Genomic DNA, 13,327 nt, shown 5'->3' with positions numbered 1-13,327 from the left:
CTACAGGATATCCTTGCTACAATTGTGGATTGCTTCTATCACTCCAGTAACCTTCCGCTGCTGATTTTCTGATGTGCCCAAGGGAAGTCAGATGCACAGTAATTAATAGCCACAGTTTTTTCACTTTACGAAATCTCAGCCGTTAGAGTCGATACGCTTCAGACTCGATGCTTCTATGCTACAATATCTCTGAACAATACCTCAATATATATAGTGTCTTGCTACAATGCTGAACTAAATCTTAACCTGTCTTTTTAGTCAACGGCTACAAGCGCTAAGTAAGTTAGAGGGATACTTAGCTTCAGGATATCAGACAAGCTGCGCGAGTAACCTTCACCTTGGTTCCTTTTTAGTTTGCTCATTTGTGCTACAGGTTAATCCCGGTGTCATATCAGTTGATACAATGTCGGTGGCAACATATCGGTCCTACCACTTGCAGGCACTAACGACTGCAACTTTAAACAAGTAGAGGTTCTCAGCTCAGAGCTTACTATAAAAAGAGGAAGGCAGCTGTGGTTAGTAATGTAACAGATCCATGGCAAGGTTCTCAGAGCTTAGAGCGCCATGTCTTCTGCTACTCCTTGTGTTTCTTCTCCAATCATCTCTGCGATTGCAGCTGTCGCAAGGGCTCGAGCAGAGCCAACAAAGACGGGTAAGCTAGCTGCCATGCCATTAATAACCCAGCTTCAACCTAGCTAGCAAGCGTGTTCGTCATGATCCCTCTTAATCTATGCCTTGTCAAAGCTGTTCTCCGAATGTGCTGTCCGGCACACTGATGTTAGTGACTAGCTTGTATCTGCAATTAATAAAGTAATTTAGTTGCCAAAAAACATGTTAAACCACAGCTTACTAGCAAAGCCAAGTTGGTAAGGTCCATTCCATTCATTGCTAATCAGGTGAGACGTTATTAGTTAATACGTAAACATGTTTTCAGGTATACATCGTCTACCTTGGGGAGAGGCAACAGGAAGATGTCAGTCTCGTCACCTCTTTGCACCATGACTTGCTCGCTTCCGTTCTCGGAAGGTACCTTTCATAGTACTACCTAGCTACTCCCTTCGATCCATAATAAGAATCATTAATTTAATACAAAGTTGCACTAAATCAGCGATATTATACAACATCTTGGCTCCACTATTATACAACACAACTGCTTCTCTATATGCTTCCATGTTGTGTTCGGTTGGCTTCATCAGCGTGTCTCTTTGTCGTAGCCGTGTTCTACATGACTACATCTACTTTAGTTAGGTACTTATTAGGTGGCTGCCTTGGTCTTGTTGAGATTTTCACCTTTTGTTTTGCTTAAACGAGTTTCGCATATTTTGCATTCCACTACGTCCATTTTTATGTGCTTAATTAAACTAGTTGTAGGAGCTTCCAGTCATTTTGAGATTTCTCCAAAAATAAAGTTGCAGGGAGGGACTATGCTATGGTTAGTCTCAATATTGTAGACTCATGGACTCCTCTGAATGGCACTATGGCAGTCCCATCACTTGCTGCACCTCTCTTCTTTGTTTGAACCAAAAATCTCAAACAAGAATCAAATGCAGAAAATTCAAAATAAAATACCCTTATTCTCTAAGTGGTCAAAATTGATTAATATAATTAGAAATTAGTGCACAGTCTCCAGACTTTACTGTGAGGAAGAAATAATACCACCAAATATAAATTGCAAGGTGAGTATCTGAAGCTAGCTGCTAGAAATTAAACTGCATTCGTCAGCGGATCTTAAGTGTCCAGGTTAACTAAGGATGACAAGCTAGATAAATGGTAGCTGAGGTGGTGTTTGGCTTATCTGTAATTTCTGTATGCAGAATTTTTGTTTTCTTTTGTCCCTTCATTTTCTCCTCTATTCTTCCTCCTTACTGTCCACTCCTCATCTGTTCAAAAAGTTAGAAAAATGTTACAAGAAGAAACTTAATCGAGCTATTTGCAGAACACTACTCCCTCCGATCCAAACTACGTGTCGTGGTTTTAGTTCAAATTTGAACTAAAACCACGACACTTATTTTGGATTGGAGCAATGGGAGTAGTATTATAATGCCCTCCAGGATACAGGATTGTAGAAACATAGGAATAAATAAAGTCATAAAATTATGATATCCCGTCATATGGAATCTTATAAGAAACAAAAACATGGACATCATTAACTGGCATAATTATGTGTTACTTATTTAGACATGGAAAGGATAGAGTAAATCACCAAGATGCATTGGAACTTTAAATATAATTGGATTAAGAAGTAACCTCATGGTATAACATATAACTCCTCTAAAATGTGAAGGAAACATTCCTATTCTACAAAGGCTTTTTATATCCTCCAAATTAAATTTCTTCAGTTTCTCTCAAAAGTTCCTTTCCTCCAAGAGTAGAATTATATTTCATTATACCATTTCTCAAGTTTGTTTACGCAAGTGCGTATGTAATGGCTATGAAGCAAGGAGGCGGCTCTCGAATCGATTGTCCACAGCTACAGACATGGTTTCTCGGGCTTTTCTGCAATGCTTACCGAATCACAAGCGAGAAAGATCCAGAGTATGTATAATATATATGTGCATATATAAGTGATCTCTCTTTTGATAAGATGTAGTATTAGTCAATTGATATTTACCAACAAATGCTTGTTGACCATCAATCATTGTTATTCATAAGTGAGTTAATAATCACTTGCTGCTTCCGGCTCGGATACAGAGTTGCCTGGAGTGGTGAGTGTGAAAGAGAACACAATGGTACGCATGCATACTACTCGGAGCTGGGATTTCCTTGGGCTGTCCATGGGCGTGGACATCAAGCAGGAGCAGCAGCCAAATGAGCTCCTTGCAGCAGCAAACCATGGAGATGGGATGATTATCGGTGTCATCGACTCAGGTGGATGCGATGGCTCGTTCAGCCCAAGGTTAACACAATTAATTGTGTGGGGGGTTTACCTCCAGTCCATTTGTCTTTCATTTCAGGTGTTTGGCCTGAGTCACAGAGCTTCGCTGATGATGGCTATGGACCTCCCCCTTCAAAATGGAAGGGAACTTGCCAAACCGGTGCCAACTTCAGTGCCCACGATTGCAATCGAAAGCTCATTGGTGCGCGGTGGTATGCTGGCGCTGACATCGACAGGAGATTTCTCCAAGGTGACTTCCTGTCTGCCAGGGATTCTCATGGCCACGGCACCCACACAGCCTCCACAGCCGGTGGCAACGTCGTCCACAACACCAGCTTCTTCGGACTGGCTGCTGGAACGGCTCGTGGTGGCGCACCTCGCGCCCGGATAGCAGTGTACAAGGCTTGCTGGGGTACTTGCTCTACCGCGAGCGTTCTGAAAGGCATCGATCATGCTATCCATGACGGTGTTGACGTCCTATCACTCTCTCTCGGAAGCACGGACGAAATGGCAGCATTAGGAACGCTGGGTGCTGTGGCAAGAGGCGTCCCGGTCATCATGGCAGCTGGAAATGATGGACCTACGGAGCAAACGGTGCAGAATTCTTCACCATGGCTACTCACGGTTGCTGCAACCACGGTTGATCGATCATTCCTCACGGTTATCACCCTCGGGGATAACCGACAGTTTGTGGTATGCATCTTCAGATTTGACCATGCGTCATGTTTTACCTCTCTTCCTTCTCACAGTGGGATGCTTAATTGGTTACAGGCACAATCCATGTATGTGGCTGATAAAGGTGGAGATGAGTTCTCTCAACTTCTGTATTACTTTAATGATAGGTAAGATTCCCTTATAAATATACTCCGAACACCATTTAAATAAATATGAATTTCACCCACAGTGGATAAGCAAGGGGTAACTGTTTTGCAGGTGTGACCCGGACTACATAAACAGCACTGACATACACGGGAAGGTGGTATTCTGCTACACACCAGGACCAGGTAGTGTCTCTCCACCACCCAAGTATGCAGATATTGCAGCGACGGTGCGGAGAAATGGAGGGAAGGGGTTTATATTCTCACAGAATAATCTGGACTCTCTTGATCTATATGCAATTAAAGGACCAGCCCTTCCTTGCGTTCCTCTAGATTTCAAGACTAGCTATCAGATTGCTGTGTACTGCAAGTACGTAGAGAAAATTCTTAGACGTACATAAATCGATTTTCTACTTTCTGGACGTACGCACATTATCATCTCCATTTCAATGTTTACCAAAGCTTTCTCGTTTCCCCTTATAATTATGGCAGTCGCATTGGCATCCCAAAAATAAAGATATCAACAACCCGAACAACCAGCGGAAGTGAAATTGTTGCCCCAAGAATAGCATCTTTCTCATCAAGGGGACCTAGTCCTATCTATCCTGGGGTTCTCAAGGTAAGCAGCGCACCTCTAGCTAGCAATCTCTTGTTAAGGTAAATAAATTGTTCGATTCAGTCACTCTATAGTGTCATTGGAGTCTTCTCTTTCCTTAAAAGTTACAATCTACTAAGAAACATATATAGAATTAACTCTACTTGCCTTAATTAGTTGTGCTCCCAAATGAACAGCCTGATATCGCTGCACCTGGGGTGTACATTTTAGCCGCTGCAGCACAAAGTAGTGCTTACAAAAGTTTAGGTGTTTCCTATGTCTTTGATTCTGGAACATCCATGGCCTGCCCTCATATATCTGGGATAGTCGCTCTACTCAAATCCGTTCATCCTGACTGGTCCCCTGCCGCCCTAAAATCAGCACTAATGACAACCGGTAATTATCTGATTCTCTACATATATAGTTGAGATATCGAGTATTTATGATAAGCACAAATAAAGTGTCTCTCTTGCAGCACATACCATGGACAGCAATGGGGTTCCAATAGAAGCAAATGGAAATCGTGCAAAGATCGCCGACCCATTTGATTACGGAGCAGGGTCTGTTAATCCAACCAAGGCAGCTGATCCAGGCCTGATATATGACATCAGTGCGTCAGATTACCTCGAGTTTTTCAACTGTCCACAAGGATTTGGTCCAAATAACAATTGCACACCACCTGACTTGAACCTCCCATCAATTGCCATTCCTGGCCTCAAGACATCCGTGATGGTTGTGCGCACTGTTACCAATGTTGGCCAGCCGAATGCGGTGTACAAGGCATTCTTGGAGCCTCCGCCTGGCGTCAAGATGGCTGTGGAGCCAGCAGTGCTGGTGTTCAGCAATGCAAGGAGGGTGCAGAGTTTCAAGGTGACTTTCAGGGCCACCCGAAGGATCCAGGGCAGCTACACCTTCGGTAGTTTGGCATGGCATGATGGAGGCGCCCACCTGGTTCGGATCCCGATTGCAGTTCGTGTGGTGATTGAAGAGCTCTACTCAGATGCCTCTTAAGTGGGGACGTTACATGCGGTTCAACTGTATAAAATAAAAGACAACTGGATCTGGATCTGTATCTGTGCCTTTTTCCGAACTCCGACTATGGCTGTGGTTATTAGTGTTCTGTTCCTATGGTATGTGAACATTTATGTCCGTATTGAAAACTTGACATAAGTTTGTATGGTACTGGAATAAGGAAATCCACCCGCAACTAGACAAGATTTTCTGCCTTGCTGCTAGCAATGGTAACTCCCTTAACGTTAAAATTCTTCAGACTCAGTGAATGGAAAGCATCGCATACAACAGCACTATGATAGGGTTACGTCAGTACGTGTTAAAAGAAACTCCGCACAGGGAAGAGACGAAATGTAGAGCTAGTTTTAGAAGTCGATAGACTAAAGGATAAGAAAGATGATTCTTTGCGAGGAACAAAACATTTCGCTTTACCGACCCAAAAGAAACTAGAGGCCTTTTTCTCGTTTCTTGTTTGACTCACGTACACACAAGACACAACAACGGAGGCCCCTTTTCTTCTCCTCACGTACAGATAATTTGAGGCGTCAACAGCATCGAGACGCTGTCGACCTTTTTTTCCTTTTCTTTGCGACTGGAAGGCACATACTACTCCTTTTTCTCTTGAACCTTGTTTGATGGTGTACAGAAGCCAAAATAGAAATCTGATGCCTGTACTTGGCAGTGCACTGTTTTGACAGCCTAAAGTCTATGACTGTAGTCTTTTTATTGCAGGAACGGGTTGTCGAAACAAATGAAACAAGTTTCCTTTGTGGATGGAGTATCTGTTGATGCTCAGGTTTCAAGGGAAGAGAGGTCATTTATGCCTATGGATTAACAGCCTGGGAATTTCAACATATATAAACAATGTATTATAACGAAGATGTTAGAAACGGGTAGGCCATACTTCTGATTGTCTATATGATATGTAACTCTTCTATTAAAACGAATCTGAATCTACCTTTCATATTTCAGTCAATTGGAAGTTGGCAAGCCGACCCCCAATAATACTACTACACTACCATTCAGAAAAGTTGAAAACTGTAATCAAGTCGAGTCCTGATTGTCAAGTTACCTGGACTGGGACTACCTTTGCTTTGCGTGCGAGCAGCTGAGATGGAATTGGACTGGGCGCCTGCCGCCGGCCGCCGGGTAGCCGCCTCGCCGGGTAGTCTCCTCGAGACCTGGACTGGACGAGCGGGGCGGTCGCCGCCTCGCCGGGAAGGAGCTGACCGAAAGCCGCACGGGGCTGGCCGTCTGCGCAGGGAGAACGCCGAAGTGGAACGGCCGGGCGGGCACGGCGGCGGGCGGCGAGCCGGCGACGGCCAGGGTATGGTACACGCGCCAGAGGACTCGCGCAGGCGCACTGTGTGCCTGTGTGTGATTTGGGCTGAGATCTCAGGCCCAACCAGGGTTAGAAGTGGGCTGCGCACCAGGCCAGTTAAATTTTCCTAGATATATGGGCTGACTAATTTTCTGATGCCCAATGGCCTGGGCTGCCTGGGACCAAATACAGGTTTCGAAAAATGATTTGCATTTACAGGAATCAGACAATCCATATAGGAAAATCTTCTAAGGATAAGAATCCTCCAAAAATATTTTCAATCAAATAGGCACTTAGCTAACAGGATTTACGGCCCTACATAAAGACATGGTTTGTCTCAATTCATGGCTAAAAACTCTGCGCTTGGGATCACCAAACAAATTAAGGACAAGCAACACAAGCTAAGAAAGGTTTAGATCACTTCAATCAAGCAGAACTCCTGTGCCAAACTCAGATAACAGAGAGGCGATATTTTTCACTTCCGAAACATGATAAATAGGGATGCATCATGCCTAAACTCCGGCTGGTTTGTACAAGCATATGCATGTTTCAACTAGGAGAGAATAACTAAAGGACACAGGATTAATGCAGAATCCAAAAGTGCCAGTTCTACATGCATAAATAGAATAGATTTATAGCAATTTTGTTTGACACGGCAAACTAGCAAAATATACACCAAGATACTTGAGATATGATCAGTAGTACCCAGACATGCAAGTACTAATTAAATTGCCCTGATATTAGCCTTGGTTGCTGTCAGCTCAATAGGCAAGGGCCTGGCAGTCAGCTCTTTGAGGGCAGACCCACACACACACATAATAGATACTAAGTAATTCACTTGATAGATGATATGATCATCAGTACCCAACCCACACACGCAAGTACTAATCAAATTGACATGATAATATCCTTGGCTGCTATCAGCTCAACAGGCAAGAATCTAGCAATGAACTCTTTGAGAGCAGACGGGCAGCTGCTTTTGAGATGCTGGTAGCCATCACTTGCGATCATTGCCTCCAAATTGGAAGGAGAAGCAAGGAACTCAAAGCAAGCCTCCTTGAGTCCATGGCAGTTATGCTGCACGGCCAAAGCCAAACTCGCGGCAACAACTTTTGTGTCAATGTGATTGCACAACTTCTCCTCACATATCAGCTTCAGCCTCTCGATGTCGTATCTGTCCGCCGCTACAAGTAGATGGCTAGCTATCACCACATCTTCACGAGTTGTCTCGGGGAGTGAGTCCGTGTAGATGAAATGGAGCAAGGATTTGAACACATCAGCTTCTATATCATCAATTTCGATCGGATCACCAGCTTTCTCCCTCATGGTACCAAAGAGCTCTGCCTTGAAGACAGATGAACGAGCAGCAAGCACAGATCTATGAGCCGAGATCATCTCGCCGTCGACTTGAAAGGCCACGTCTGCTCCATCCTTGCTTTCCAGGAGGCTACGGAGCTGCTGATGCATGTTGCTTGGAGGAACCACAACAAACTGATTCTCATGTGACTCTTTGCTACAGATCTTCATGACGGTGACATCGCACCTGATTCTGAAACTATCGCCTCTTAGATGCACTGATCCCTCGAGATCCTTGTGCTCGATAAAACGAGGCAAACCCCAGTCTGAACCCTTGCTTGGGAAGATATGTTGTGCGAGAGTTTTGGTGTATGAAGGCACTGGTTCTCCACCATCGTCAAGTAAACTAAAGGTGAATTTCGCCTTGACATCCTTGGAACCAGCCGAATCAAGAACCAGATAAACAGATATGTAATCATGTGCCGTGCAACCGTTTGGGTAATACTTCACAGCCCAGTTGTGATCTCCGACCTTAAAAGGGACAGATTTCGTATAGTTCTTGGCCTGGAGCTGCTCCTTGGTTCTTGAGTATCCCTCTATCTTGATCACATGTGTCCTTGTTTCTTCTTCAGCTATAATGGCGGACGTGACCATCCGGCGCTCAGCCATCCTGGGGTCGGGCTGAGGTAGCTTAGGCTGTAAGATCGCGAAGAATGCAAAATAAAAGATTTTGCCCGCGCTCTGCCACTTTACGCCATTTTGCACGAAACGATACTCTGCAAAGTCACACGCAGGTGAGAGGTTTGCCTCTGTTTATACAGTGCTGACTAGCTAGGCCTGGGTTAAATGTCGATCGGAGTCGTATTGACCTACCAGAAACAGCTCACCAGCGGGGGCTGCGCGGTCGAGGATGAGGACGAGGACGAGGCGACGAGCAGGCGGATGAGGGGGTCGGCGTCTCCCGCGGAGCCGGTGAGGAGCAAGAGCAACGCGAGCGCGGTAGGGGCCGGACCAGTGAAGGAAGAGGCGTGGCTGGGAGCGGCGCGCTGTGGAGAATGCGGAGGGGGAGAAAAGAGAGCTCGGGGATGAAAGCCGGCACGTCGAGATCTGAGAAACGGGAGAGATGGGGGTGACTGACTAGGGTTTCCTGTGCAGGGGATGGGGATCGGAAGAGGACGGATGTGTGCGCCGCCAGCTTCGAGAAGAAAAGACACACAAGGGAGAGGAGAGGGGTGGGGTGGGGTTTAGGGTTTTTACGGCAATTTAGGTTTTAATTTTATTTTTATTTTTTTTGCAAAAAAGGAACCTGATATGTTAAAAGGGTTCGTGAGAAGTACAAATCGTTCTAAACATAATACAAATTACATCGAGCATCCTGCACCACCGAACGATCACTGCCACTGCCAGAACGAGCCGCCAACGCGTCGATCCCCTACCGAAGCCGGCTTGACTTTGTAAATGACACCCAGGAAGTCTTCGTGCACATGACCCTAAGGACTTGCGCCCCGGAGCCGCAGTCGTTGTCACTGAACCATTGAATTGATCCGAAGTGTCCGACACCAAATTTCACGGGCGCTCACGCATGACGAGAAAACCTTACGTCGCTGCCCGAATGAGACTGTAGCAATCAACGTCGGAGATCCGTTGACTTCATCCTAAAGGACGAATTCCAGGAGTATCGGATCCCAAAAGACCAACTTGAAAGATGAAGCACATCATCTACCGGAATGCCACCCCTGTGAGAAAAAAAAACCTAACATAAACTACTAACCGGAGCTGAGGCACCGGGATCCTCCTCCTTGCCACCGTCTACCTAAGCGGCAGGTAAAGAGGAGGTGGATCCACGGACTCGGCGGCGAAGCTTGTAGGAGATGAGTACCCTAGCCATCAAAGACGGGAGGAAGAGCAAAACCCTAACTTTGGGGTTATACGTGCGGACTCTGGCGATACAATCTAGGTTTTATGTTTTCACCAGCTAATTACAAAAACCAAAATGTTAGTGAAACTCTGACAATTTAACACAACATCTGTGGCTTTATTGTAAAACCACAACTTTTGTATTCCCTCGCATCCATATTATTTGTCGCTGCTTTAGTAAAATTTGACAGAGATCCAAATTTACCTATTTAGTCCGTCTGGAATTGATCTCAATAGGACAGGCCCACCAGTAAAGGCCGACATGGCAACAAATGTCACACAATCTACGCCCAAAGCCACACATCCTAGGCAAGTTAAATGGAGCTCAATCGGGTGTTGGTCTCAAGTCCGGTCGAACAATATCAGTCAAACCATAGTACTATCCTGAATTCACTTGATTTGTCCATCAATACTTCTCAATGTTGGGATATCGCCTATCAGAAACTTATCGGTCGATCCAAGATAAGGGTAAATCGGCCAGTTTATCGGCATATCGGCCGATTAATCGTCATACCGGCTGATTTATCGGAATATCGGAAGATATCTTGAACAGTGATACTATTACAGGATTGAATGGTTGTATGATTATGCAGAAGAAATAGCATTCTTAAATGAAAAAAAATCTATGGAACCTCGTACAAATGAATCATAAGAAGAAAATGATTTGCAATTAGACGACCATATAGGAAAACTTTCTAATGGTTAGAATCCTCTAAAAATCTTCTGAATCAAGAAAGAGGTCCTTAGCTAACAGGATTTGCGGCCCTACATGGCGACATGGTTTATCTCGGTTCATGGCTAAAAACTCTGTGTTTGGGATCATTCAAGAAACGACGAGCAACAAAAGCTAAGGTGCAGATCACTTCAATCAAGCAAAACTGCCATGCCAAACTTGGAAAACAGAGAGGTGATATTTTAAATTCAGGCTGGTTTGTATCAGCAGGCAAAATCAGACTCATCTCCACTCTGACCAATCGAAGTGTATACGGCTAGGCAATGCATACGGAAAACAGAGAATTAATGCAGGACCCAACAGTACCAATTCTACCTGCATAAATAGATATAGATTGATAGCATTCTGTTTGACACGGCAAACTAGCAAAATATACACTAAAGTTTACTTGAGACACGATCAGTAGTTCCACACGCGCAAGTCCTAATTAAATTGCCCTGATAACTCTCAGCTCAACAGGCAAGAGTCTGACAATCAGCTCTTTTTGAGGGCAGACCCACACACGCAAAATAGATACCAAGTTTACTTTATAATCAGTACCAACAGTACTGGTCAAATTGACCTGACAATATCCTTGGCTGCCATCAGTTCAGCAGGCAAGAGTCTAGCAATGAGCTCTTTGAGAGTAGACGGGCAACTGCTTTTGAGATGTTGGTAACCATCACTTCCGATCATTGCCTCCAAATTTGAAGGAGAAGCAAGGAACCCAAAGCAAGCCTCCTTGAGTCCATGGCAGTTATGCTGCTCGGCAAGAGCCAAACTAGTCGCAACCATGTTGAGGTCAATATGATTGCACAATTTATCCTCGCATGTCAGCTTCAGCCTCTCGATGTCGTACCTGTCCGCCGCTACAAGCAGATGGCTAGCTGTCACTACATCTTCCTGTGTTGCACCTTGATGAGTGCTCTCAGGGAGTGAGTCCGTGTAGATGAAATGGAGCAAGGACTTGAACACATCAGCTTCAATATCATGAATTTCTATCGGATCGCCAGCTCTCTCCCTCATGGTGCCAAAGAGCTCCGCCTTGAAGACCGGTGAACGAGCAGCGAGCACGGACCTATGAGCCGAGAATATCTCGCCGCCGACTCGAAAGGCCACGTCTGCTCCATCCTTGCTTTTCAGGAGGTCGCCAAGCTGGCGATGCAAGTTGCTTGGAGGAACCACAACAAACTGATTTGTATGCGTCTCTTCGCTGCGGATCTTCACAATAGTGACATCGCACCTGATTCTGAGACTGTTTAGATGAACTGATCCCTCCAAATCCTTCTGCTTGATAAAATTAGCAAAACCCCAATCCGAACCTTTGCTTGGGAAGATATGTGGTGTCACAGTTTTGATGTATGAAGGCACTGGTTCTCCACCCTTGTCAAGAACACTGAAGGTGAATTTTGCCTTCACATCTTTGGCACCAGCCGAATCAAGAACCAGATAAACAGATACGTGCCCAGGTGCGTAATTATCTGCATATGTGTTACCGTTTGGGAAATACCTCACAACCCAGTTATGATCTCCGGCAATGAAAGGGATAGATGTTGTATACTTGCCAACCTTGAGCAACTCCTTGATTGTTGAGTACCTATCTATCTTGATCACATGTGTCCTCGTTTCTTCTTCAGCTACAATGGCGGACGTGACCATCCGTCGCTCATCCATCTATATATCTTGAGAGGTTTGCCTTTTTGTTTATATATACAGTGCTGAGTGCTGACTAGCGAGGCCACCAGCGGTCGACAGGTGGGAAGTGGCGACGAGCAGGCGGATGAGGGGGTCGGCGTCTCCCGCGGAGCCGGTGAGAAGCAAAGCGAGCGCGGTAGGGTCCGGACCAGTGAAGGGGGAGGCGTCGGCTGGGAGCGGCGCGCGGTGGGGAAAGCAGAGGGGGAGAAGAGAGAGCTTGGGGATGAAGCGGGCACGGCGAGATCTGAGAACGGGAGAGACGTGGAGGTGACTGACTAGGGTTCCTGTACCTGGGATGGAGATCAGGAGAGGTCTCGATGTGTGCGCCGCCAGCTTCGAGAAGAACGGATGCTGGGGACTCGGGAAGGGTTTCTCGGGTTTGGGATTTTTACTTTTTAGGGTCATTTAGGTTTTACTAGGTAATTGCCCGTATGTTGCAACGGGAACATAAATGTTCTAGTGGCTCAGTCCTAAACATGTCAAACATATACCTTAACCTCCTGTGTTTTACAAAATAGCACCCTGTCTAGAAACATTAGCCTGAAATATGGGAGGTAATGAGAGATGTATTACTCATTTTTTATACACAATAGTTAAACATTTACCCGCGAGCAAATATGGACCATAATGAGAGGCACATCTCTCACTTATACACACAATAGTTACAATAGTCGGCGATAAAACCCTCATATTTGGGAACATTTCCCTTCGATGGAAACGCAGGTAAGCCTCCTTTGGGAGGCAGAAGCATTTCAACGCCCGAAACCACACTCCCCAGATAACGCCTCCATGGAGAGAACGACACACACGGCGCCGCCGCTGCCCAATCCTGCCGGATTTTGGGTTTTCACCCGAGAGAGGGAACGGAGGTGGGGAGAAGGAGACCACGACATCTCCTCCAAGAAAGAAACGTCACCCAAGGCCGACGTCGATGTGACGGCGATGTGGAAGTTGATTCTCAACAACAGACGCACACCGCTCCCCCGCGTCGCCTCCTCTGAGGCGACTCGGGGGGCCAACCCTAGTGTCGCCGCCGCGTTTCCCCCTCGCCTCCCCTCCCTTCGCCGCCGCCTGAGGGCCTCCGAGG

General features: G+C 45.8%; 1 protein-coding gene and 2 pseudogenes across 3 annotated transcripts; 1 reads left to right on the top strand and 2 right to left on the bottom strand.

Moving 5' to 3' along the window:
- The first annotated feature begins 515 nt into the window (after positions 1-515).
- LOC125507746 (subtilisin-like protease SBT3.9) lies at positions 516-5,503 on the top strand. 2 transcript variants are annotated; one of them, XM_048672237.2, is made up of 10 exons: positions 516-652; positions 935-1,026; positions 2,438-2,535; positions 2,692-2,868; positions 2,955-3,568; positions 3,647-3,717; positions 3,809-4,063; positions 4,186-4,312; positions 4,486-4,684; positions 4,764-5,503. In XM_048672237.2, the coding sequence occupies exons 1-10, from the start codon at positions 536-538 to the stop codon at positions 5,297-5,299; spliced, it is 2,286 nt and encodes a 761-aa protein (XP_048528194.2). In that variant the 5' UTR covers positions 516-535; the 3' UTR covers positions 5,300-5,503. The 2 variants fall into 2 exon arrangements, with proteins under 2 accessions (XP_048528194.2, XP_087381540.1); XM_087525414.1 differs by lacking the exons at positions 935-1,026; positions 2,438-2,535 and having other exon boundaries at positions 565-652.
- Positions 5,504-7,115: 1,612 nt separating this feature from the next.
- LOC125555566 (BTB/POZ and MATH domain-containing protein 1 pseudogene) lies at positions 7,116-9,135 on the bottom strand (annotated as a pseudogene). Its single transcript, XR_015603895.1, has 2 exons — positions 8,790-9,135; positions 7,116-8,692 (listed from the first exon to the last, which is right to left on the bottom strand). The product of XR_015603895.1 is annotated as a BTB/POZ and MATH domain-containing protein 1 pseudogene (transcript).
- A 1,831-nt stretch (positions 9,136-10,966) lies between these two features.
- On the bottom strand, positions 10,967-12,518 carry LOC125555565 (BTB/POZ and MATH domain-containing protein 1 pseudogene; annotated as a pseudogene).
- Positions 12,519-13,327: the final 809 nt, after the last annotated feature.

Source organism: Triticum urartu, chromosome 5A, assembly GCF_056163025.1.
Source record: "Triticum urartu cultivar PI428250 chromosome 5A, HENAU_Tu73, whole genome shotgun sequence".
Taxonomy (NCBI): domain Eukaryota; kingdom Viridiplantae; phylum Streptophyta; class Magnoliopsida; order Poales; family Poaceae; genus Triticum; species Triticum urartu.
The sequence above is the reverse complement of the archived record's forward strand: the minus strand, read 5'-3'. Positions and strand labels throughout refer to the sequence as shown.